The sequence below is a fragment of the Athalia rosae genome, chromosome 4 (assembly GCF_917208135.1).
Source record: "Athalia rosae chromosome 4, iyAthRosa1.1, whole genome shotgun sequence".
Lineage (NCBI taxonomy): Eukaryota > Metazoa > Arthropoda > Insecta > Hymenoptera > Athaliidae > Athalia > Athalia rosae.
The window spans coordinates 1988112-2013541 of NC_064029.1; the positions used below are offsets into that span (position 1 = coordinate 1988112).

General features: G+C 36.8%; 4 protein-coding genes and 1 long non-coding RNA gene across 10 annotated transcripts; 2 read left to right on the forward strand and 3 right to left on the reverse strand.

Moving 5' to 3' along the window:
• Positions 1 to 9: 9 nt before the first annotated feature.
• LOC110116899 lies at positions 10 to 15481 on the forward strand. Its single transcript, XR_007278149.1, has 4 exons — positions 10 to 165; positions 293 to 444; positions 14891 to 15053; positions 15276 to 15481. It is a non-coding gene; the product is annotated as an uncharacterized LOC110116899 (long non-coding RNA).
• LOC125500707 lies at positions 754 to 5267 on the reverse strand. The gene is made up of 5 exons (XM_048654408.1): positions 4951 to 5267; positions 3375 to 3724; positions 2382 to 2942; positions 1978 to 2305; positions 754 to 1893 (listed from the first exon to the last, which is right to left on the reverse strand). Exons 2-5 carry the CDS (start codon positions 3573 to 3575, stop codon positions 1769 to 1771), a joined length of 1215 nt encoding a protein of 404 aa, XP_048510365.1. The 5' UTR covers positions 3576 to 3724; positions 4951 to 5267; the 3' UTR covers positions 754 to 1768.
• Positions 5654 to 13028, reverse strand: LOC105684240 (protocadherin alpha-2). Of its 2 annotated transcripts, XM_012397443.4 has the most exons (17): positions 12546 to 13028; positions 11473 to 11726; positions 11324 to 11383; positions 10871 to 11185; positions 10590 to 10724; positions 10388 to 10484; positions 10191 to 10306; positions 9969 to 10098; positions 9694 to 9888; positions 9309 to 9605; positions 8903 to 9246; positions 8318 to 8811; positions 8038 to 8229; positions 7860 to 7937; positions 7433 to 7477; positions 7090 to 7254; positions 5654 to 6891 (listed from the first exon to the last, which is right to left on the reverse strand). In XM_012397443.4, exons 1-17 carry the CDS (start codon positions 12616 to 12618, stop codon positions 6810 to 6812), a joined length of 3072 nt encoding a protein of 1023 aa, XP_012252866.2. In that variant the 5' UTR covers positions 12619 to 13028; the 3' UTR covers positions 5654 to 6809. The 2 variants fall into 2 exon arrangements, with proteins under 2 accessions (XP_012252866.2, XP_012252867.2); XM_012397444.4 differs by lacking the exon at positions 7090 to 7254 and having other exon boundaries at positions 12546 to 13024.
• LOC112694789 (H/ACA ribonucleoprotein complex subunit 4) lies at positions 13281 to 16930 on the reverse strand. Its single transcript, XM_025745941.2, has 8 exons — positions 16789 to 16930; positions 16328 to 16452; positions 15869 to 16201; positions 15339 to 15749; positions 15103 to 15223; positions 14715 to 14941; positions 14277 to 14498; positions 13281 to 14155 (listed from the first exon to the last, which is right to left on the reverse strand). Exons 1-8 carry the CDS (start codon positions 16802 to 16804, stop codon positions 14081 to 14083), a joined length of 1530 nt encoding a protein of 509 aa, XP_025601726.1. The 5' UTR covers positions 16805 to 16930; the 3' UTR covers positions 13281 to 14080.
• On the forward strand, positions 15620 to 23865 carry LOC105684241. 5 transcript variants are annotated; one of them, XM_048654396.1, is made up of 12 exons: positions 15620 to 15761; positions 15928 to 16175; positions 16294 to 16489; positions 16609 to 17264; positions 17381 to 17672; positions 17996 to 18269; positions 18348 to 18541; positions 18631 to 19110; positions 19225 to 19362; positions 19506 to 19875; positions 19993 to 20186; positions 22985 to 23865. In XM_048654396.1, the coding sequence occupies exons 5-12, from the start codon at positions 17397 to 17399 to the stop codon at positions 23690 to 23692; spliced, it is 2634 nt and encodes an 877-aa protein (XP_048510353.1). In that variant the 5' UTR covers positions 15620 to 15761; positions 15928 to 16175; positions 16294 to 16489; positions 16609 to 17264; positions 17381 to 17396; the 3' UTR covers positions 23693 to 23865. The 5 variants fall into 5 exon arrangements, with proteins under 5 accessions (XP_048510353.1, XP_048510354.1, XP_048510352.1 ...); XM_048654397.1 differs by having other exon boundaries at positions 16612 to 17264; XM_048654395.1 differs by having other exon boundaries at positions 16259 to 17264.
• Positions 23866 to 25430: the final 1565 nt, after the last annotated feature.

Here is a 25430-nt window from a genome sequence, read left to right on the forward strand (position 1 = left end):
GACGCTACCTCATTTAAGGTGGTTTGGAAACGCGTCATTTCAGGTGGTTCTAATTGCTGATACTATGCCTCTAAAAATTGGATCTCATTACAGAAATAAATTTTTTTACTCAGGTGTAATGTAGCAATGTATATTCAATCTTCACATAATTAAATTATCATGCAGGTGTGTTGGAACATGAAGCAAAAAGTCACCAATTGATTCATACAACTGCGACTCTTACACAAGGATTGTTCCAGAGGACGATCTTTTTTTTTTTCAATTATCTGTGAAAACTTTTCTGATTTTCCAGAAGTGGAGTCAATCATTTATTCACCGTCACACAGAGTTAACGTATAACAGTAGGAGCTGTATGCGTATATCTCTGCTCTCATCACCGCTGCACCGCCGAAAAGTGGCGCCGCTTTATGAACAACGACTGGAGCAACCAACGAGAGCGACGAGGTGAGGCAACAAAGTGGTAATTATTAAACATAAATCAAAGAAAGATTATGTGGATGAAACCTGAGCTCGATGAAAAATTTCACGTCTATCATACCTACGTGATAGTTGGTGATGAGGCTATCGTTCAACTTCTCGAATGGATTCTTCAATGATTGTCTAAATGATGAACAGCCTCGCCTAGGCAGCTGTAGAGGTATGACTTTTATTCATGCTTCCCTGATTTAATTTATCGAACCGATAAAATCGCGTAATGTTATATGATGTTGCCACGGAAAATATGACTCGTTGATAAACCACATTATGAAGATCTATCATATGTGTTGATTTTATTAATATCTATATTTCGTTACACATATCTGCAAATTTTGAACGACACCGCAAAATTAAAAATTCGACAAACGTATATACAAATGACTTGACCAACAATAAAATACATGTACAACATTTTTATTATACAACGTTAATATGGCACTACCGACATTGGACGGAGTACTAAAATAGATTCATTATGGAAACTCCAGCTGAAAGTGATTGTCAACTGCCCAATGATAGTTTCTTATATTTTAGAATAATGACGCTTTTCAATCAAAACTCTGCCGATAACTAATTGATTCTTGGCAAAATCTTCTCTTTTCAACCAAATCAAGTATAGCTTCATTGTGTATATTCAAATTCTTTTCCTCTTAGACTTGATAAACAAAAACGAAGATACAGATTACTTTGACTCAGAATGGACAAAATAACTCCGTCAGTGGATGAATGAAATACCATGCGACCTAAATTCGGTTAGCCACCGTGCGAGTAAAAAGGATGAAATTTTTTTGTGATTATCGTTATATCATCAAAACTTTTTTACCTTGTGCGTTTTTATAGTAGAATTATGCTCGTTCGTGATTCGTGTGAATCAAAGCCACGCAAAGCAGAGCCCGCCCATTATATGATACAAAAATATTTACATTTTACATGAATTGATTATAAAAAGGAACTATAATGTAATGAATATATTAGGTACCTAAAGTTCGTCGACTTACAATTATGTTGCGGAATTCTTTAGATTTCTAAAAACGATGATAACGGCTCTAACAATAAGTGCGGTTGAGTATAAGCGTGATGGGGTAGGACATTTAATATTCAACATTTTAGGGTGACTATACGAGTGATTCTTTAAAATACTTTGAGCGATCTCATAAATTTGATACATAGATAACGAATATCATGTACAATAAAATCAGGATCAGTATAGCTGCCGCAGATCGAGTCAAGTTTTAAAAAGTAAAAACAGTCAGTGGACGTAAAAAAAACATCTTATTTAATTTCTCTTGATTCATTCGAACGGTTGCCACTTGGTAATTTGTTGTCCGGGTTTAGCTAACGCCTGTTTCCATTGTTCACCATATGACCCTTCCACATCTGGACCAATTACGAAATGCCCAATCGCAGTCTTTTTTCCTGTAATAAAGAATAACAACGAATTATTCAGTTGATATAAATTCTCGTAACATACACTACCAAATTGAAAAGCATCGGGATTACCAATTTTGTTTTTGGAAACGAATTTTACAACGAAACTGATGTCTTTCCCTTGCGGATTTTTCGCCACAACCCTGGCCATGTCCGGTGGAAAACTGATAGAAATTGTCGGTGAAAATCTATCGCTTTTCCAAAAATGCGTGACAATACCGCCGTCAACGACGGACATTTTTATGTACAGTTGACCCTTCAATGCTTCGTGTTCGTGCATTGTTTGCAAAGAACATCTCAGTTTTATTAATGACAACACCAGATTGCCTCCAGTTTCATCTTCCTTCTCACTTTTTTCTTGGCATAATGATATCTCTACTTGACCTTTCTTGCTCTCTCGCTGAAAAATATATTCCACAAGTTTTGATCGATTTCAAAAATGTATCGCATTGCGAGATGAAAAAAATAATATTCACCCTCTCTTCTGCCCCGGAAATTCCACTGCTTATCGGTTTTAATGGCCACCAGACTTCTCCCGTAGATACATCACTAGGATTTTTTGGTTTGACCGGTTTAGATACAAAGGAGGATGGGTCTAATTTCACTGTAGCCGCGCCGAGGGTTCGTCTTTTGTCGAAAATTCTTTCCCTCGCGGTTTTCTGTTGACCGGACTTTTCCTTGTCACCAGGCTTACCAAAAAATTGTGTCAAAAGACTGTTATTTTTTGAAGATTCCTGAACTGACGAAGCGCCTTTCGTAACCTGACTGTTTTTCCCCTTCTTCGATGATTCCCCTTTCTTCTTCTCATTTTCACTATCTTTTTTTTCCGTTGCTATCAGAGGTTTGTCTTCTAGAACTGCGTAAACCGTAGCGACGATAAATTTCGATCCGTTAATTTCTTCCTCGGTAATTTTTGTTTTGCCAAATTTTGATTTTGTTTCCTTCGATAGGGGGAAGGTGAATTCTTCGTTCCAATTCGGCCATGACTCGTTCTTTGGAGTTGTCTCGAACTTTTCCTTCCCTGGGAGAAGTTTAACCTGAGTAATTAACGAAATTGTTTAATGAAAAAAAAAAATACAATCGTTGTAAATTCAAAGTTATAATACATCAATCACGCAGCCGATATATGTTTCGAAATTTGATCCATAATATAATTGATTTGTCACGTCGTACTCATTTATCGTTAAGTACAATTCTCAAAGTACTAGCTTGTTACTTGTTAAACTTAATTTTCTTTTGATTATAAATTGTAACCATGTCAACGTTCGATCGATACAGTCTGTACACTCCAGCGTATGTATGTACGAGTATCAAATTCGATAACAATAATTGGTTCTTTAAAAAAAAATTTAAACTAGTTCAAAGGGAACACACAGGCGATGATCTCATCACAGAGTGGTTTAAATTCATCTATTGTATATCTGACGACAGTCCAAATTTCTATAGTTTTTGATGATAAAATTTTTTACCTTAACAACGTAACTGTTGACTCTGGTGAACCCGAAGTTCTGAGGCAAGTGCCTCGCCCCTATAACGGTAACATATAGGGCCTTCGAAGCTGGAGAGTGCACTATTTTGATTCCAATTTCCGGTTCTAAATTGGCAGTGCGATTCAACGTTGTATTTTTAAGGCTAGTATCTATGAACGATTTGATTCGAGCTATAGCCATTTTAATATTCAAGGTCGTTATTTTTTAAAACTTATAGTATTTAGCCCTTGTCGGGTATTTTCGTGAAAAGTTATATCCTCATCGAGATAACACACATCTATAATCGTCTTTAGCGATAAGAGATATTATTCTTCGTCCCCGCAAGTGATCTGAAAAAAAAAATATTTCATCGTGACTTTATTTGTCGTTGGAAATCCTAGTGAATTCATTGTCAGAGCCGGCGAAAAAATGACATAATTATTATACTCTATAGTTCGACGTTACCTCGTTTAATAACCGATGAATAATTGCAAAGCTAGGCACGTTCGAAGACTACTAGTATACCATATCTGTACCTACGAGTTACCGTACGGCACCCATCGTGTAATGGAATTAAAGACCGTTTCATGTCTATAGATATAGCATGCATCGTATACATTTTATCTACGTGTACTGTACGTATTCCGCCTATACCGAGCTCTCCGGTCCATTATGGTATGTTACTTAACTATCTATGAAGATTAAGAATTCTCAACCTGTGCCAAGGAAATCTATCGACCACATACACTTGCATAATGATAACGATCTGTTGAAAACCTCAAGGCATGAGACCAAGAACAGAAAAGGTTTTGCTTATTATTGCAATATATCCGATGCATATCTACGACTTGATAGCACCGACAATATTCCAGACAAGATTTTCATCGTGTATGAAACAGTTAATTATACGTATACGTTCAAATGTGTTTGATCAAAATTTTAACTACGCTGGACTCAACGAGCGATCTTTTTTCGAAGTATGCAGCTGCAGGTGAAGAGATCGGTTTCAGTTGTCAGCTGTTGTATGGACCGGTTTGGTGAAAAGATTTTCTAGTCTATTTTCCCAACAACATGTTTTCAAACGATTCCCTTTCTGACTAGATTCCGAGTACGAGATGTTTGCGTTTTAAAAACATGAAAAGAATCTTTCGCAAGTTCTACATCGAGGATTGAGAAAATTGAACTACTTCAAGACGGAGACGCGCATAATTTAAAAAATTGAATCTGGCCCGGAAGGAAAGCGGAAAAAATAAATTAAAAAAATCACGCGTGCAGTCAACGCTGTCAATAACACGTGGCGATCGGTGTTGAAAATATGTGAATGTCATAAACCGGCTGGAAGTAATTATAGAAACCAACACTTTGCCAATACTGTAGAATCGACTGCCATGCAGCGGTCGATGTTTCATGCGCTATGATCAGATCATTAATTTAAATGATAGCTCGCGGTTTTCTTTAAAATTTATCCGCAAAATACAACGTCGAAAGAAATTCCCGCCTAAAATTAAATAGATCATTGTCCATACTTCATTGTACGTTCGTCGAAGATATTAATCTTGAAATTACAATCACACACCTGTCGATTGAAAGGTGATTGTAGTCCCGATCCGAAGAGTTACTAAGGCGTAGATTGTTATCGAGATATATCGTATCAAGTTATTCAGTGAAAAAAAAACCAAACAGAGAATCCAACGTTCGTCGAGTACATATTTGAAACTTATTTTTGATGCAGCTTGTTATAAAGTTTTGACACCATTTCACCGCGTCGTTTATCACTCTAACGTCACATAATCACTAAACTGACAACCACGATTGAAGTAATTGTCGTTCTTTTACTTGGCCTGAAACAAGGTATGCAATCGCCCGACGCGTGGGTAGGCTTTATAAAGAATGAGGCAAGGCAAGGCTACGCAAAATCACACGACACAGTGCGATCCCTTGCGCGCGCGCACCAGAGATCAGATCGAGCAACTCCGCTTTAGTAAAGTGATGTAGCATCTGGTGTAACGACCAAATGTACACACAATGAATGTTGTCCCAAACCTGATCGGGGTCCCTCCAAGCTCCAAAAATCCAAAGCAAAGAATTTTGATCCGTCTTTGAGCGTCGAGTCGATCCCTATTGAAGTCCTGTAGGATCTATTGAATATCTTCAGCATTCTTTCTTAATCTGATTAGATATTCCACACAATCTCGCAAATTCCATTATTATGATCCTTTAGAATACTGCGTGTATAGAAATCCCCATAATTAGTTCGGTTTTCCAATAATTATACATGGTTATTACTCATTTCGTGTTTATTTCATTCCTAAGATGATCGTTAGACCACTTTATGATTATGTACGAGTTATCATTAGATATTCTGCTTATAATTCATGTTCATATCCGAGCATACTTGATTACGTTTGTCTTCCGTTTTACATATCGATTGGATTAATTTTTACAGGGTTGCGCAGGTAGAAATACTTGTGCATGTGTTAGGAATAAACTTTCGTTCAAGCACGTGATATTATATCGATTAGTTTTTCTAAAGTATTCTAAACGCGCGTCAACAGCCATCCTCTGTTATATTTACCACGTTCTCCAACGTCTCTACAAATGGAAGTCACAGTATACGTATACGTTAAATATAATGTAAGATGCAGCTATCGTACAATAGCATTCATAAGTCTCCCAAGGTCCCAACATCAGCTGCCGCTTCTCAAATATCGAACAATGCCTTCTGCACTTCTTCGCCTGGGACTTGTTTTTATGGCTATAATTTATCAGCCTTCAATTTCTATTCCCTGTACTTATGATCGTCAGAGATAATCTGCAGAAATTCACTTTGAACCATGAGGTTAGCGATATACAAACTTCTTACAAAAATTAAATTCTTCTTGCAAACTCAATTAAATCGGCAATGATGAGAAATCGAGAACTATCGCGAGATAGCACGGAAGTCCCGATTAGGTATGAGTATAATGGATGAATATATGCAATCGACAGCGCAAGGGTAAGATGATCGTGAATGGCGTTACCCTTGCTGCACGGGGGACCTTGTCCTTTGCTCTTCCTTGTTTTTTTTTCTTTCGTTCTTCATTCAACCAACATGCAGGAATGCGTAGCACTCGCATTGCATTGCCAATGAATTTGAGTTGCGTCGCAATCGGTCTTCATTTCGTTCTTTTCGGATCTTAATTGCGTTTAGCAGCATTATTAAACATTGCAATAATTTATTTATAAATTTCACGTATCGATGGTACCACACGACCTTCTGATATATTCGGCGTCACTTCTGCAGTCAAAGCAGTCCGTTTTTGTTAATTTTCTATGAGTATACTAAAAATATTCGAACGTAGGCTACAGCTGTAGGTACACTTATAGTTAAATTATTATTTCATCTTCAATATTTTTAGGTATTATATTTGACTTTTAATATCCTTGGCTCAGTCGTTAGAGCCTGTCAACTTCGATTTCTTCTACGGTGTTCTTGAACGCCACCGATTTTCTCTTTGAATTTTCACTCGCCCCTAAGCTGAAAAATAATGTGTTTCGTGATTAACAAGCAGCTCTTATACAAGCTGTTGAAAAATTATCCCCGCGGAATATTTTTATGCTGCAGCATATATGTATACTAACGAGAACGCGAAATGCAGACATTTGTAACAATAAAAAGCTGAGAGGGCTCTACGGTTACGATGTAAATTCTCAATTTTGTAATTCTTTAACTTACTCTGACATGCTTTGGGTTCGTGAAATATTAAAAAAATCATCATCATTGCTGTCTTTCAGAACACTGAAGGACTTACGACCGTAATTGGAGTCTAAATTCTCTACCGATGATGGTATCTTCTGTTTATCAATCCAAGCAGCATTCGCCGAATCTGTAGACTCCGATCTTTATATTTGAAGAATTAAAATGAATATAACTTCTACTCAATATTTTCATGTCTCGAATATTTTAGAGTTCAAACAGGGGCTGCTCCTCAAATTAGAGGACTAAATAAAATCTACACGATCAAATCGGAGGTGCTTAGGATCGCAAAAATTGTCAAATTATCAGTGCTGATACATACCGTTCGTGTGCATCGGCCAAGGTTATCGTTTTCGGGGGGTTATTTCTGTGAAAAGAAAAAGAAAAAACATAATGCAGTTGAAATTCATGCCATCAAATCAAATTACGATCAAAGTACAACACTTTACATCTTTGGCGAGTAAACGTAAATTATTGCATTGCAGAATTAATTAACTGCAGGTAATTGCGGTAATCAGTACATCGTATCTGAAGAACACTCAGCTAGTCTGGCCTTGAATACATGAATATTGTTTGTTCGTAACCTCGTTGGTAACGTTAGGAGTTTGGGTAAATTTTATGAAAAGTCGTGGTCAGGTCTTTGAGCGAATTGAGAGAAACAATCGTTCACCACCTCATAGATCATATCGAAGCCATGATGTACACGTAAACATACTAATCAATTCTAAAAGCTCGTTCGCCGCACTTACTCGTTACTGCCGTTCGAATTACGATTTTCAAAGTATTCATAAGTCACATCAGATTCGACTGACGTTGCCTTGGGAGGTCTGAAATGTTGAAATTTTGTAAATTTTGAATGTACATGAAATTGAGTCAATCAACATTTTCTTTTCGTTTTTTTAACGAGATTATTATTTCAAATCCTACCTGCAAAATAAAACGTAGACAACGATTGAAACGATTATGAACAATATCAGAACCACGGACAGGACGATTATAGCCGCCCAGTATCCCCGGGTATTTACTTCCATTGGATAATCTTCAATCTTTGAATTCACAATCGCCTCAAATGTTGCCGCGTCAGCGACCGTCCAGTTGAGGCTAGCATGTTCTAGGGACCTGGAAACGATTTTAGTCTATTATTAATTACATCACCGTCGAGAACTCGCGTGGATAACTTATGAATAGTTAACTTCGTAACACGCACGAGAGTAGAGTTTTACTGTCCAATAGAATGTTGTCTTCAAGACCGTAAAGAACGAGTCGAAGCAGCGTGTTCGGTCTAACGTCCCTCTTTGCTTCGCGGGTAATAAATATCGAATGTAAATGCGGAGGGTCTCCAACAGTTGCATTCGGAGCATCGCTAGCCGAAACAACGGCTGATCCGATCGACCTGACCTCAAGTCCCGTGTTTGTACCGATCTCGTTGACGATTGCATTGGTATCTTCGAGGACACCACCGTCAACGAATAGGACCACTACGTTTGTGGCTTCCAACATTCGCATAGTAATATCTTTGGGCGTTTCATGTTTACCATCGGTAGCAATAACCGTGAATGTCAAATCATTCCTAACGTATACTCCCTTTTGTATGTAAAGAGTGCCACTTTCACTTTGGATGTAAAAAATATCGGCAGGATCGTTTGCCATTCGTAAGGTATAGGTAACGATACCATTGTCACCAATATCAGCGTCAGTTGCCTGGAAAAAAGACGTTCAAAAAAATTCTGTACCGATGAGAATAACGTAGTGAGTGAAATATACTTCGGGAGGATAGTTGTAAAAAACTCACCGAAAACTCGTAAACGTAAGGAACGTTAATGATTTGTGCCAGAGCATGACCCGGAAACGCGATACACGAAGGAGTTTCCGAGCTCCAAACAGGAGCGTTATCGTTGATGTCATTGATTATGACTATCAGAGTTGTTCTCGTACGTATGTATTGAATATTTTCAGTCAGAATCGCATTTTTCGTACTTCTATTCGGAATAGTTGTTTTGAAATCCGTTGTGTTTTCGTTTAGACAACTAGCATCAATGACGACACGGACTTGAGCTATTGACGTTTCGCTGAAGTAGGAAGCCTCTCGATCAATTGCAACCGCGTTTAGGTGATTCCCACTTATGGAGAATAAATCTGTAATATTAAAAATTATCCGTTGTAATTTGATAATGTTGAAATCGGTCATCATAAATCACCTTCGTTGGGTGTTTGCGAATATATTGTGTATTCGCAACCATTGTCATCTATAGGGATGATATTTTCGTGAGGTGATTCTTCATCGAGTTCGATAATCCGAAGAGCATAATCGAAGACGGATTCACCGTTGCAATCCGTTAGCGTACTGATAACGAGAACGACAGTTGTCGCCGTACTAAGTTCCAACTCTTCGATTTTCGCTGTGATCTGGAACGTGTAGGTAGCTGGACTAATAGCAGCTGTGACTTGCACTTCCGCTGTTATCGTGTCAATCGTAATCTTGGATGCAAGTCCCGCTGTAAGGGGAATCAATACCCAGATTAGTCTTTATCAGACTGGGAAACAAGTCTTCAATAATATAACAAACTCGATGAATGTTATTACCGTCGTCAATAACCACATCGTACAAAATTGTTCCTTCAGCATTTGTCGCGACCGCCGTTTGCTTCATCAAAATTCCAGTATACGTAGATTCCTTATCAAATCTGTAAATATTACTGGGGAAAAGCAAAGTAGCAGTTGTTGGTAGTGGTGCTGGTGTAGTTTCATTGCAAACACACTCCGGAAGTGAGGGTGTGACTGGAATATAAAATACAAAAAACCATTCATAGATTGATGGCGAAAAACTCTCGGGGTCTAAAATATAGACTTGGCATCACCTTCGGTTGCGACTTCCGGACAATCCGCGGGCGTTGAGCATTCTTCTGGGCACGGAATGTCCGAAAGTATTCCAGGCAAAGTAACGTGCAAGATAGTAACTCCAGGATCCGATGCACCCGATCTTGTTGCCTGGAATTAGTTACGTTTATTAATCATGACAACAAATTGCCACGCGATATTTTCGCAACTGCTGAACATAATTTTTAACTGATTTTACTCACGGTCAGAGTCAAGATTGAAAATTTTTGAGCCAGAAATTCTTCAGATACATTTTGTAGCGTTACAGTTACGGACTCATAGTCTTCGCTCATCGTTAATAGAAAGTTGTTTTCGTTACCTGCAATTATAAAACAATGGAGACGTTATTTAGTTCGTCGATCATTTGCAAAGTTATTCAGATTAGTCGAATTAAACTTACTGCCAATATTGTCAGTGATATCGAATATCACCGTACTGGCGGCTCCTTGACTCAAGCTTATGTCGCCTTGGTCAAAAGAAAGGACAATGCCTTTTGCCTGAACGAACAAAATTTGACAATGCGTCATTATTCGTAAGTGTAAGTAATCATGTCCTAAATCTGTTGCGTAAGATTTCGATTTCTTAATGATTAATCAACATACCTCTTCGATCGTGAGATTAGACTGATCAGTGATGTAAACAGGATGAGCAAAGATCGGACTATTTGGGGTAGAGTTTGCTTCATCCACACCGATAGTAATAGATGTTTTAGACGTCAAAGGAGGAGTACCGATATCCTAAAGCGAACAAGATTCATGAAAAAGGGGAAATATGATTCAAATTCGGAATCATCGCGTCAAATATTAATGTACTAGACAAAAAATAACTAGAGTATACGTCAAATTAGATTACTGCGATTATCTGAAATTAATATCCCGCTCACCGTTGCAAATATGTCGAAAGTAATCTTGCCAGTGAGCCTCAGGAGGGTGGTCGTCAATAACTCGGCAAAATGTAATTTGGTATCACTCGCATCTTGGGACAACCAGTAAGCCGAAAATCCATCGGCAACTGGATCGGATGAATTCAGAGTAAAACTGATATTCCCATTCGTAAGATCAATATCTCTGGCTGATATATCTCCGAATAGTTCGATGGGAAAATTTGCCGGGAAGGGCATCGGCAATTCATATATGTAAGGGGTTCCTTGGAACTCTGGATAATGATTATTGGTATCAGTTATCGGCTGATTAATTTCCTAGAAATTGAATGAAAGGGTGACCAGATCAAATTGAAAGAATTTCACAACGGCACAAAAAATTTGTCAGTAAACATTGTACATTATATGTATATTACATTATTATACATACAGTATATGTATATTATATCAACTCACCAACAACCTGTTATCCGTCGTGCAAACAAATGTTACCGTTATTCGTATAGACGGTGCAATCTAGAAGATCAAGAAAGTAAATTATTTTAAAACTTATGAAGAACTTGATTCAACACATCGACGATAGAAAAAAAACCTTGTATAAATACCTCTAGCTGTTCATAGTTCGTGAAAGAATCTGTTAGGGTCAGAACAAAGCGATTGTCCACCAGAGTAGGTTGCATGAAAGTCGATTTACTTGCACTGGTTATTTGAATAGAACTGATGCGTGTGATAGAAGTAGCAGTCATATTTAGGAGAATGGTACCCGGCTCGGTAACGTCTGATATATCAGGCAACACCAATCCAAACTCCCAATAACTCGATTGCAATTCGGTCTCATCATCGTAGGACAGCGAGCAAGCTGATAAAAAATTAGTAGCCTTTTCAAGGTTGAAATAAAATGATAGTCGAGTGGTTTGTTGCAACTAGAAAAGCTACTGTAACTATCTTTAGATCCATCTTTAGTCGAGGGAAGAAATCGCTCATCATCTTCTATGAGCAATATTTAGAAAATTAGCTCTAGATATTTTGCGTGATAGAAATAAAACCCGGAACAATTATCGTGAGAAACTGTGGAAGAAATCAACTGTCAAAATGAGGATATCGAAATTATTCACAATTGTGAATCGCCACGATCCGTACGATCATACAGACTGGTGGGCATCATAATCGTAATTAGTCACTATAAATGACTTCTAATGTTACTGACTATCCCCGCGTCACGGTTGTATAATTAATTCTTATCTAATCTGTCATTGAAATCGATAACTGTATTTTGGCACTCATTTGTAGGCAATTTTTTATTTTAAATTCAAACGAAAACAACCACGAACACGGTATAACATCAAATTTGAACCATCGGTCCAGCGATTTCATTTTTTAATATATTGGCTCTTTTCCACGTTCTTGATACGAGCGCTGTTGCTTTTCCTATTTCTTGAGAGGTGGATGAGGGTGATTCCGATTTCCGACAAACTACATGCATTTTTAGTCGAACCGCATGTTTTAGACGTTCTGGTATTCAAATTACGATTCCGCTTTTCTCGAGCTAGCTTGACTGCTCATTATTTTTTTTTTTTTGTACTTCTAAGCTGACCAAACTAACCCATGTATAGGAACTGATATGTACTTGAGAAAAAATAGAAGAGCAGACAAAGAAACGAATAAGTATTTTGCTTACTGGCCTGTCCGTTGGCCCCGTAGTAAAAATTCGCGCACAGTGCAAAAACGGACATCCCGTAAAGGATATTCATTGCACCCACGTGAATTACGTCACCTGTCACTGAGGTATTTTTTTCTGAGAAAAGCACCACCTTCCAAACTTTGCTTTTATGAGGTATTCCGATCGAACTGACGTACTAAGTCTATTACAAACAGCCATCTCCGTATCTCGATATCAATACTGATAAAGTCTTTGTCGTAGGTACCCGATAAAAATTGATTTTGATAAACAGGATTGCGACTTTGACTTTGTACATTAGTGTGGGTCTCTTTCTAGGTACTTTTCTAATACGCTCTTTACAAGGTTCAAGCCTACAACACAAGCATACAGCTATCAATATATCAGGTGCAAATGATAACGCTTTTTCTACGTTTAAGTATGCATAAGATATTCGTGCAAGACATCAAGATGTCTGTCATACCAATGACAAGAACGGACAGTCATCCAAATTTTTTATAAAAGCAAATTCGTGTTCAAATCTTAATTGTAAGCTACTCTGATATCATGGTTTTTATTGTTATTATGCTCGATTTACGAACTACGCGATAAATTACCAGTGTTATTTTTGAATTTTTTTTTTAAATTGTCGACTCAAAATTTCTCTGCTTGGGACTCATTTCCTTCATGCGTCAAAAATCACGCGCTGATTCACTAGAAACGTACAAAGACTTCATTAACTTATAAGAGCAAGGATAGAAGATAACGATTTTGAGTTTTATTTAAAATGATAATTTTTTTTTGTTTAAAACCCTTGCGGATTAGCCGACTCTACAATAACATTATATACAGTTCTTATGCTGTAAAAAGTAATAGGAAACAAGATGATCGTACATGTATGAATCACATGATATACAGTAATATGTTCTGAGTTCAAGAATACGTGATTTGTACTGTCAGGATGTGTGACTTGTTGAATTCCATTTTGTCGTTACGAACTATGAATTTGAAGTTCAATGCCAGCTCCTAAATTTTCCAACTAAACCTATAGCAAGGGCAACGAACTGCACAAATGTTACTCTAAACTTTATTGGAATTACCCACTGAACATAGTAGGGTTGGAGTTCGATAAGTTTGACAATCCATAACTGTATGAATATTATTATAGTATGTATTTTGATATAAATGGTTATCAACGAGATATTTACGTAATGTAAAAACAGTTTGTGATCTCGAGCGCAACGAATTCGGCGCTTTTTAACCATCGTGTTATCATTTACTGTAAAAAAAATTTTTACGTTCATCTCCAAAAGTATATCACCTGATCGACGAACGTTCTTTTAAGAAAATGTTTCACCCTATGCATGTCCATACCTCCATATAATTTGCTTAGATAGAGCTTTTTGAAATTTGATAGATTCTTGATAAAAATATAAAATACTCTTTCTTGCAATCAAATGCATGGGTTTTTTTTTTCTTTCATTTGACACAGAGTAATATTTTCAAATGACTATTAGATATAGGTGCAGCGTATTTTTTGTGGTATGTGTAGGGGTCTAGTCACTGGGTGGTGCTTCCTGATTCTTGTCTTTTTTCTTCTTCTTTTTCTTCTCTTTCTTCACTTGGGAATCCTTTGCAAAAAAAAAATATTAAATCAATTGTTAATTTGCAGTAATATTGGGTTTGGCAAATCGTCAGTTTCAATTTTATAATTTATGACTCATACGAGGTATAGCATAAGCGCGCACTCACTTCAGCAGTTGCATCTGTTGCTGCTGCCACTTCTGTTTCAACATTTTCTTCTGACTCGTCCTTTACCTTCTTTTTTTTCTTATCTTTTTTATGCTTCTTTTTTTCTTTTGGTGATGCGGTTTCCGGGTCGTTATTATCATCAACAGCTGTTGTATCTAGCGAGGTTTCAGTAGTATCTAGCTTTCGTTTTCTGCTAGCATCTTCAACTCCATTTGTGTCAGTCTAATAAGGGTAAAAAGAACATGTATATTCATGTGGACAGGTATATGTTGAATATCGAATAACTTGAATAATGTATTTTTTAAATTTAGTCAACAGTTAGTGACGTACAGTGCAACATGTAAACAATGATGGTGCACATAAAACATCGTTCATTAGCCTTGAAAAGTATTGCGATAAAAATAATCACCTGGATATGTATGGAATATAGTCGCTTACCTTGGAATAGTCAACGTAACTTGTAAGCCAGTCTGAAGGAGTTTGTTCGTTTGGCTTTCCATGTTTATCCAATTTACCTTCCTTAATCATACGTTTTTTAATCGAAGCTTTAGGGCCAAGTCCCCATTTTCTGGGGTATGCATCTCTTTCCATAATCACTCTCTTGATTTTTGCAGCAACACCATGATCGCACGCAGACAGCGTTGGAGACGTCATAAGAGCGATGGCTATGAATAAAAAAGGATAAAACACTCGTTAACGACTGAAAATGTCGCCACAAAAAATTTGGTGCAGATTCCGAAAAAATTAGTATGAAATACCAACACAATTTCACTGCAGGTAATTGAGGAACAATTTTGTGTTATTTATGAAACAAGATACTACATACCAAGAGCAATAGCTTCCCCTTTGCTAGTAACGATCACAATCTCTTCATTCAACTCAATTCCATCATCATATAATAGGACACCAGGTACCATTATTTTTGCCCCATAACATATAGCATTTACCTAAAAAATATCATGAACATAAACAACTCTTTCTGACTCACTTGATTTTTAGAAACTTCAATAATGAAGTTAAAGACTAATGGAACATAAATTGTGATTGAAAAGAACTACGTACAGCGCTATCCTTCAGGATAATTCTTTTGTGATTAACAAGAAGAGCTTCCAAGGGTTTGATGACTCTACGCAAATAAGTCTCATCACCATGATTCTCATAAAGCCACTGAGCATCGAGTATGTCGTGCATTGTTACCATTCCGTCTTGTTCAGATTGAACACCAGACCTTGATCGGCGTAGTTCTTCCATTTGGCAACCGGTAGTTAAAAACAAACCTAAGTGGACACACATTGTTCTGATGTATGAACCTGCTTCACAGTCAACTCTAAATACTCCCATGTTCCGTTCATCGTCATAATCTAGGAGAACACTGTCGTAAACTGTTCTAACACGCAGTTGACGCTTGACAGCTGATATTAATGGTGGCCTCTGGAATAGCGCTCCACGCAATTTTTCAAGACCTTGTTTCACCTGGTTATAGAGGTAAACTGTTAATCAGAATTCATGAAAATTCTGATGGTATTATATTTAGTAAGTTTAGCCATGTACTTCAATTTTTCAAACACGATATTTAATCATGGTATGCTTACCTTCAGAACATTCTCAACAGCAGAATGTAATTTGAATACTGCAATGTATTGTTTTCCAGCTGATTGTTGTGACTTAACAAGACGTGTTGCTCGGTCTATACACACGATCAGGCATCCTGTTACCTTGGGGTCCAAAGTACCAGAGTGTCCTGTCTTATCAACTTTTAAAATACGCTTGATCCAAGCAACAACTTCGTGTGAAGAGGGATTTGATGGTTTATCCAAGTTAATACACCCTGATTTAATATATTCAGATAGATTGCGGTGAAGAGGCGTCGAACCACATGTTAACGGAGTAAAAGTTTTGGTACGTGTCAATAATTTGTCAAAATTCTAAAATCAGAATAATTTTTATTACAAACACTACACATTATTTCCAAATTTTCTAAGACATAAAGGTGATCTAGTACTCGAGTCTATTGTAGGAAGACATATCAACTTGGTAAAAAACAAACATACCTTAAACAACAATGGCCAATCGCTGACCTCCAATTTGACCGGTGCAGTAGATGGTTCGACTTGACATTTCATTGCCACTTGAAGTTCTCCAAGGGTCTTGTTTTTGTCCTTCTGTTTGCCATTTTCTGTTTAAATGGAGAGAGGTGGAATATAACCTTATCAGTAAGCTTTTCATTTTATATTATAAAACATTTATTGTGACAGAATGAGATTAGAGTAATAATTATGGTTGTCTGGAATGTATAAGTTGTTGGAAAATATCGTGTTGAATGTATTTAAAGTAGATTCGAGAGTGTAAAAATCTGAGAGAGCACGTGTCGCCGCAAGATGTCTGCTCCATGATCATAACAGAAAACAGACGATTTAAGATACAATAAAAAGTATGGTGGGTACAGTGGATGAGGATGTATTTGTTTGCAATACATAAATTATATTGTGAAATTAAGTTCAACAATATTTACCTGTTTCTGCCATCATAAAATCACTCACAGCACGTGCATAGGCTGGTTAATTTTCGGCAAGCTTCGAACGAAAGACGCTAACTACAAAGAAGCCACGAGAGCAGCGTGTGGTCCGTTGTATCCCATGGTTGCGATGGCGCAAAGTAATCTCGTTCGTAAAAAAACTACACTAGATAGAGCTATCTACAACTTCTTAAGGATCTCTACCTGAATGGTTGGTCCATGGTTGTTGATCTCACACCAAAAAAGATACCTTCAGATTCGTTGGATAATGGGATTCCCCAAGTTTGCAATACAACATCCCTACCCCCTTTTCGAGAATGCCCCGTTGATGATTAAGTTTTCCCTTTTTTCGTTCACTGGAGCTGGGGAACCCCACATCATTCATTCGGTCTTTCAAGCACCCAGTCTGACTGCTTCATATTTTCTCGAGTACTGTGTGTTAGAGCTGAGCCATTTTCAAGATTATTCAACGAGTAAGTACTTATGTTATTCATCTTAAACCCAAGTGCACAGTACGCTCGATGCTTTAACAGAAAAATCGAGTCTCTTCTGCCAAACTGTGTTACCTAATTACCTATTTACATTTTAGGTTATTTTTTGGCAAAATGAGTCATCAACCAAAAAGAAATACCTCATTGCAATCAAATTATGGAACACAAAACTTTCATAAGAATTCTCAACGTGGGCGTGGTGCTTTCACATTTGGTAGGAATAACTCTGAGAGACTCACATCTTCCAATCCTGAGTCCATTCCAGAAGTTAATGCTGCCAATTCTAATCCATGTAGCTCAGATTTTGAGTTCAACAAATCACTTGACAATTCATCTGAACTTGGACCAAGCTCAGTTAAAACTCAATCAGGCACATTTCTATCCTCCACAGTAAGTTTTTGCTTTTTTTGAAACAGTATTAGAAATAACACACCCCACCTATTGTTGAACCGTAAAGTAAAAATCTTGGGGCCTTGATTTTTTATGGGGGCTATTTGCCCATGATATTGTAATCATATTCATCTTTTTTGCTACAAGGCATTCATATTTGAAAATGGTCTTTATTTCACTTTTTGATGTTATGAAACACTTGATTAATTTTTGCAAGCTGACCACTGTTGTTTCAGCAAAGCTTGACAAAGGTGATATTTAACAGTTTAGAATTTTACTTAGTAATGCATACCATGGTAGTTATATCTACTTTTTTCCAACAGAATGATGGAATTGACAAAAAATCATGGGACGAGAAGCCAAAAGAATCATGCATTAAAGAGATCGATGATGACTTGTTCAGCGCGCCCGATCATGTTTGTCTGGTTCATTGTGTTGCTGCAGATTTCAGAATGGGCTCAGGAATTTCCGTAATGTTTCGAAATAAGTTCCAGTCTGTTGGAAAATTATTGGATCAGAGAGTAAAACCAGGTGGCGTAGCTCACATACAAAACAAGAGACACATTTTCTATCTGGTCACTAAAGAATTAAGCTCTGGTAAGTTTTTCAGCTGAATCACAAGCCAAATTTACATTCGATGGCTCATCACGATATTGAATGATACTCGGATTTCAGAAAAACCTACGAAAAGAACAATGAAATCGAGTTTAGACGAGCTATACAAAAAGTGTCGAAGCTTTCGTATTACCGAACTCGCAATGCCTAAAATCGGCTGTGGTCGCGACGGGCTTATTTGGGATAATGTGAAAGAGATGCTAGAACAGATTTTTATAGACGATTTCACTATAACAGTCTATAGTATAGAAGATGTAAGTTTGTTCTTGATATAATTAATCTATTCTGACAAAAGTATATACTAGCAGCATGGCATGAGTTATAGTACTGTTCTGTTTTTCAGAAATCTATTGATACACCGACCTATGGTTACAAGTCACGAGTTGAAAATCATTTCTCGTTCTTAAAGGATGTACCATCAGAAACAGGCCTATTGTACATTGCTAATTTAAAGTCAGAAGTATCAGCAGAGATGAAGTCCCTACATGAAAGGCACAAATTTTTACATTTGTTAGATAAAAAGCGTAACAAGCTTGGCAAAGTTGAGTTTACTAGAGTTGGTTATGAAATATTTTATGGTCTCTTCTGCAAAAAATCTGAAACCAGTCTACTAAAATATGAGTTCTTAGAAAACGCTATTGACCACTTGAAATATCTTCACGAAAGAACGAAAAATTCGTTTAAATATTATGCCATACAAGCGTTTAAAGAAAAAGGAGATCCTTACGTAATGGAAAAGATTGACACATTATTTAGGAATTCTCAAATTTCTGCTACATTCTGTATTTGCTGGCCACCTTTCCTCGAACGTCCAGTAGCTCAGGTATGACACGCCACGTAAAAGAAAAAATTGCTATTATCCGGCATTAATTTATTCAAATACATTTAAATGAATTGAAACGGTGAAAACATTATCTCTGTCTATTATAAACCACAGGACATGAGTGACGTGGACAACAATTACGAGAAATTGCCCATGGAAATCGAAAATACTAAAGAAACAAGAGTTGCGATCAGACAGGAGAGTACCTCTAACACCGCTATTGTAGACGATTGGAACCCTGATAATTCTTTAGTGAGTTGAATAATAATGCCTTGAACTTTTGCATATTTTTTTAATGATAGTTTAGTCTTTACTTTCTTGATTTTTGTAATAATTTTAATCTATGAGTTTATTTGTAAATACATTGAGAATGACGGTTATATCTTATATGATAGGAGGACATTTCTAGTGCTGCCATGGCTAAGAACGCTTGTGTCGAAAATGAGAGAAGACAAAGCAAAATTAAAAAAGATGCTGAAAGAATAGCTGAACAAGGAGAAAAACAAATCAGTAAAACTCCTCTCAGGCCTCAATCATGCGTCACAGAATACAATGGTGATTTATTTGATGCTGAAAAGACAGTTTGTCTGGCTCATTGCGTCGGTGCCGATTTTCGAATGGGTTCAGGGATTGCAGTACTTTTCAGACAACGCTTTGGCAAAGTTGAAGAATTACTCCAACAGGGAGTATACCCGGGAGGTGTAGCCCATATCAAACACGAGGAGAGAGATATTTTTTATTTGGTGACCAAAATGGAAAGTACTGGTGAGAATGTGTTCGAACATTCAATGAAAGATGTTTTTATACCTAATGATTAGACGAAACTGAATTTTTTTTTTTACCATTATACCGAAAAATACTGATATGTCCGTTCAAATCTAGGCAAACCAACATATGATACGTTGGAGAGAAGTTTACATGCACTGCATAAGAAATGCAAAGAATTAAATGTCACTGAGCTGGCTATGCCTCGAATTGGATGCGGGCTTGACAGACTTGATTGGAAGATCGTGAAAAATAAATTAGAAAAAATATTTGCGGATGGTTTCACCATAAGGGTTTATAATTTGGAGAGAGTAAGTTTGAATTTATTCATTTTGTGGAGCGTCTATGGCTTCATTTTAGCACTTTATCCATCTTGCTGCTCTAACAATAATAATATAGAACCACTCATCTAAATATTGTCGAAATGTCAGTGCATTGATGTGGTTTTGCATGTTATGCGGGTTATCATTATTTTTTCATTATCAGATGTTGGATTCATGAATGGATTCAGCAGCATCTCTACATTTATTATTGGCTAGTTTCCTTGTGTCATTGGATCAGAACGACTGTTGGTACTTTAATAATTTCATACAGAGTTGTTGGAATCCACAGATGTGAATGTATATGAACTTGAGTTCGTTGGACTTTTTCTGGCTTCAAGTTTGCAACATTTGTCATATGTGAATAGTTCCCTTCGATTTTTAAGATTTCAAGTTACATTTGATGAATGCATTGCCCTTCTTACTTTTGCTTTGATTCCAACTTATTTTGGCTCCTCACAAGATTTCTGTACTCCACAGAATTTTAATCCATTTGTTTTTTTTTTTGTTTTTTTTTTCTCTATGTGATTGCCTGCGTGTGCGCAGACTGCAATTTACAACAATTTCAGTACTGGACGCTTTGGCATGCGCAAGAACCTGAAACGACTGAACAACAAAAAAAAAAAAGGAAAGCAAATAAACATTCGAAGAAAAGTGCCAAAATTGGACACAAGAAAAAGTCAAGAAAAAAAAAATAGTCATACCCTTCATCGCTATTTTGAGTCAATGTAAAATAATTGTTTCAAATCGTCAGGCGCCTAATGCCATTCATATTAGCCGTTCATATCGAACCAATTCTTTAGAAGCTGTCAATATCAACTATGCTTGGTATTCAAAAAATATGACCTGTAGACATTTTTTTCAATTTGTGCTTTTAAACTGTCGAACTTTCGCATGTTCGGGCGAAATTCCTTAACTATCTACAATTTTGACACGGATAGTATGAATGAGTATTAATAATCGATGCAATAGTTGAACAGAAGATAAACAAGCCACCAAATTAGGAAATTTCATAATGTGATAGAGATAAGTAGAAGTGACTCATATTCTTTCAATAGTTCAGTAAACAAACATTTATTTGTAAGTCGTCATAATTGAAAATTGATTTCTTCTCCAAGAATGATTTTTTGAGATATTTCTTATTTCAGAATTATGAAGAAACACCAAAATCTAGACCAAATACATTCATCAAAATCGAAATTTTACATCTCAAGGACCTTAAGCATAAGCTGGAATACCTGTACATTGGATGTGCAGATGACTCCATAACCGAGGAAATGGAAACTATAAATGAGAAATCTCCGTTTTTGATGCGGTTACGTAAAGACAAACCAAAGCTTGGTAGTATCGTTATGACAGAAGCATACCCTAAAACGATGGTGATAGGTTTAATTTGTAAACAATCTCCTAAAGACAAGGTCAATTTTTTGTATCTGAAAATGGCACTCAGAGCCTTGAAAAAAGAAAAACAAAAACAGGGTCATTGTCATTTTGCGATACAAGCCTTCGAGGATAAACAAGTTGAAATACTTATGCTGAAACTTATGACAATGTTAAAATGGTCGTACATCGATTCTGAAATATGGTTTTGTTTTCCACCTAATTTGGAACACTTGAAGCCTTCATCAAGCTCCATTTAGTCTGGTTGATATTAATGTGAAACTTTCTACATTTATTAATATGGACTAGCCCCCTAGAATCTTTCATGAAATGACCACTTCTACTCGCTTGAGTGTATTTTAAATACTGCCAAAATTAATTGCCCCTAAAATGCATTTCTTTCTAGTAATTGACTATTCGCAATCTATTTTGGGGAACATTGGGTTTTAGATATATAAACTTTTATGAGACTCAGTGGTTTCCAATTTTATACACGTTTTTGGCATATTTTACCGCGATAGGATGGTTACCTTGATAAAGTTCACATTCGTATCAATTGGATGCATCAGAAATTTTTTCAATATTTGTACTATATTTATCTATTAGTTGTTAATAATTGAAACCTGATTCTTCATGAATATTTCGTATTTACAAAATTTATACCATTAGTTAGGTGTGCGTGTTCTTGAAAGCATTGGCTTTGGCACTTAGATCAAGTACCAGCATCAAGACTGCACGATCAGAGTGACGGATAATTTTGTACGGGAAATCCGAATTCTTGAGTTTGTTGTAAGATGATTCACATAGGTATGGAAAGTGTCGAAAATATTTGATTTCCAAGCAAATATACCTATATTTATAATTTCATGCGTTTTATGGAAATTTGAGCTATTCAAATTTAATTATATTATTAGTTTTTATCAATCAATATGAGTTTTTAAGTCACGGTCCTTGGCTTGAATTACATACCTTCATTTATCCACTAACGCTTGTGCATTGTGACCAATCGAATTGTGTAATCATGTATCTCACAATGTTTTGAGTTATGAATAAAATATTACTAAACGATTACAAGATATTTTGATAGTTTCAATTACTTTACGTCATACCATTTTTTCAATGGCGAGTCCGTGAGTTGTTTTGGGCTCAATGTTCCTATTCTGTCGATTTCGAATATCATCGACGATTTGTTTAGTAAATGTCGTAATTTATCCGGACATGAATGTAGAAAACGATTTTGATAGAACGTATTGTTGTAAACGGTAATTCAAGTTTATCTCTAGGTAATCAAGATGAATCACAGATTTTTAACAGGACAGAACTTAACTATACCTTGCTCAATTCAATATGTATTCATTGATTTGTAGTAGTTGAGATTTTTGATAGTTTCTTTTGTGATTTGATTTCAGCCGTGGGAACGGTATAGTAACATGTATCTTTCAACGGGACAAAGATCAGATTCACGGGATGATAATCTGTACCAACCGCCTCATAGGCGGTTGCTAGATTCTCAACAGTCGTGGACTTCCAACAAGCAAGGGATGATGCAGATCTTACAGAACGAAAGAAAAATACATCAGGATCGTGAAGCACAGCTACGTGCTCAAATATACGAATTGGAAACGCAGGTAGCCAATCTGAAATTGGATAAAGAGAATTTAGAAAAAAAAGTTGAATCGCTAGAAAAAGTAGTGGTTGAACCCAGTCTACTGGAATACCTTAATCCGTTGGGTCGAGGATATGGTAACCCATTCAACAGTAGTAACTTCAGCCCCGCTTGTCCTGGTATGACTCCTGTTTTAATGCCACGATATGTAGGCCCGCATATTTTGTCGACCAATTATAACAACAATCCCGGAGTGATTACAAACGCTGCCAATGCTACATTCGGCTTGCCGATGCACCAGTTTCAAAAATTTAGTGATTCTGCAATTCTATCTACTGTTCCCCCTCGGATAAACCCACCCTTCTTCGTGCAGACTGATAAACAGTCGACAGTTTTTCATCAGCGCAACGAGGCGATAAGACATTGTCTTAATGAACATACAAACGAAGAACAGGCTGATTCGAGTGAAACCAAAAGACTTAAGAAAGAGCCATCTCAGGTGGGAGAGTGATTACTTCAAGATATTGGGGATCTATTATATTATTATAGTAATTCATTTTCTACAAGAAGGCCGAATTATCAGTTGAGTAAGTTCGGAATATCGGTTGATTATTATACGTAATTATTATTGTATTAATTGTGATCTGACAACTTTTCCTGTATACAATACAAAAAATAAGTGTAGAATTAGTTTTTATTCATTTTTTACTGTTTTAGTTACTGTCTCGTTTTATCCAGTCTTTATGCAATAAAAAAAAACAGTCAATCGGCTACTTCATATGACTAATATATCGTTAATGTGGGTATATTCTAAATATCCAGTAAATTTTACGGAATTTCAAGCCCTGAAAATCGATCAGCTACAATAATACGATATTATACGTTGCAGGGTCGCACAATATCCTCTATTACCTGCAGGAACGATTTGTAAAGATCCCAACCACTCAATAGCGTTAATATCCTCCGCGTGACAAATGAGCATACGACGCCACAGGACGTCCGGCGTCCCGATGCCACGCGCCTCTTCAACGACCAAAGAGATATGTCGACCAAAATCAACGTATGTCTATATCAAGCTTCTCTTCGTATTCAAAGTGCCGCGTACGAATAAAAAGACAAATATGTACCTAAAGAGACCGTATAGATATTTTGCTATTCATATGATCAGCGACAACAATATTCTGGTAAGTTTTAATGAAACATTCCCTCTCACTGTGAGAGATCTCTGCATATCCGCTACAGTGTATCATGAATGAAGAGGAACGGTTTTTAATGATATTATCGCGAGGTCCCACTTTTGGGAATAATATTTTATCCTGGTGGTGGCATATAATAAAAGAAAATAATAACTGTTTAGTCATTCCTATGAGGAGGGTGGAGGGTCGCTGACACGCCAGGTAATTACCCTGGTACAAAGACAGGCGCTGCAGTGTTCTGAATTCTGTGGTAGCGAACGATATTGGAGTTATTAGAACTGTTTCTATGAAGCTTGCAGACAACGTTATATGTGGGTGACTCTTGCTTTATAACAATACCTACCCCTGAGCTGTACGCGTATTGTTACATGTATGTATAAAGTCGGATATACATATCGTTGAACATTGTAAAGTTACTGGTACCGTCTGGTACATCCATCAAGAATATACGCTTTTCTATTATATGTTACATGTGCGATTTGGCATGGACGTGATCGCCTTACCTTTCAGCAGTTGGATCGGTTCAATGCTAGTTTCCGATTTGTTATAATCGACGCAATTTTTCTCATTTATTCGTTAAAAATTTTCTTCGATATCACAAAATTATGCTACCACAAAATTTTTGTTATAATTAGGTACCGAAATCTCGGAGATGCTGAAATGGAGGAGAAAATGGTTGCGGAGATGGAAAAATCGGAAACTTGAGCATTAGAAACTGTACGAATAATATCAATAGCTAACAAACTAGGACGTCCTTTAACTCGGAAAAGGTGGTACGGATGTGAGGTGTGATGATAAGCAATATTTCTCTGTAATTTTTCTCGTCAAATGTTACTCAATAACTCACTATGTGATGGATACCTATACCTATCCTATCCAAATAAGTTGAGGGGGTGTTCGTGGATGTTTTCAGGGTTTGTACGACACCATTGCGAAGTGTTAAAAAAAGTAAAAAAAATAATCGGATACTCCGCCTCCGCGAAGAAAACGCCGCCCCCGCCGACATGCGCCTCAGCACCCTTATCTCGCATTTTATTTTATTTCTTGCTTTAA

Bases quoted from the DNA above. Each gene is read 5' to 3' on its own strand.
- LOC112694789 (XM_025745941.2), bottom strand. The intron at 14,499-14,714 runs GTAAGCGACTAT...TACCCTTATTAG, and splicing joins GTTACGTTGACTATTCCAAG to ACTGACACAAATGGAGTTGA. The intron at 14,156-14,276 runs GTGAGTGCGCGC...TTTTTTGCAAAG, and splicing joins CAACAGATGCAACTGCTGAA to GATTCCCAAGTGAAGAAAGA.
- LOC125500707 (XM_048654408.1), bottom strand. From the start codon at position 3,575: ATGGCTATAGCTCGAATCAAATCGTTCATAGATACTAGCCTTAAAAAT. The intron at 2,943-3,374 runs GTAAAAAATTTT...TTAATTACTCAG, and splicing joins TCAACAGTTACGTTGTTAAG to GTTAAACTTCTCCCAGGGAA. The intron at 1,894-1,977 runs GTAATCCCGATG...TCTTTATTACAG, and splicing joins CGTTTCCAAAAACAAAATTG to GAAAAAAGACTGCGATTGGG.
- LOC105684241 (XM_048654395.1), top strand. From the start codon at position 17,397: ATGAGTCATCAACCAAAAAGAAATACCTCATTGCAATCAAATTATGGA. The intron at 17,673-17,995 runs GTAAGTTTTTGC...TTTTTCCAACAG, and splicing joins GCACATTTCTATCCTCCACA to AATGATGGAATTGACAAAAA. The intron at 19,111-19,224 runs GTATGACACGCC...TATAAACCACAG, and splicing joins TCGAACGTCCAGTAGCTCAG to GACATGAGTGACGTGGACAA.
- LOC105684240 (XM_012397443.4), bottom strand. From the start codon at position 12,618: ATGAATATCCTTTACGGGATGTCCGTTTTTGCACTGTGCGCGAATTTT. The intron at 7,478-7,859 runs GTAAGTGCGGCG...TTCTTTTCACAG, and splicing joins AATTCGAACGGCAGTAACGA to AAATAACCCCCCGAAAACGA. The intron at 6,892-7,089 runs GTAAGTTAAAGA...ATTATTTTTCAG, and splicing joins CGAACCCAAAGCATGTCAGA to CTTAGGGGCGAGTGAAAATT.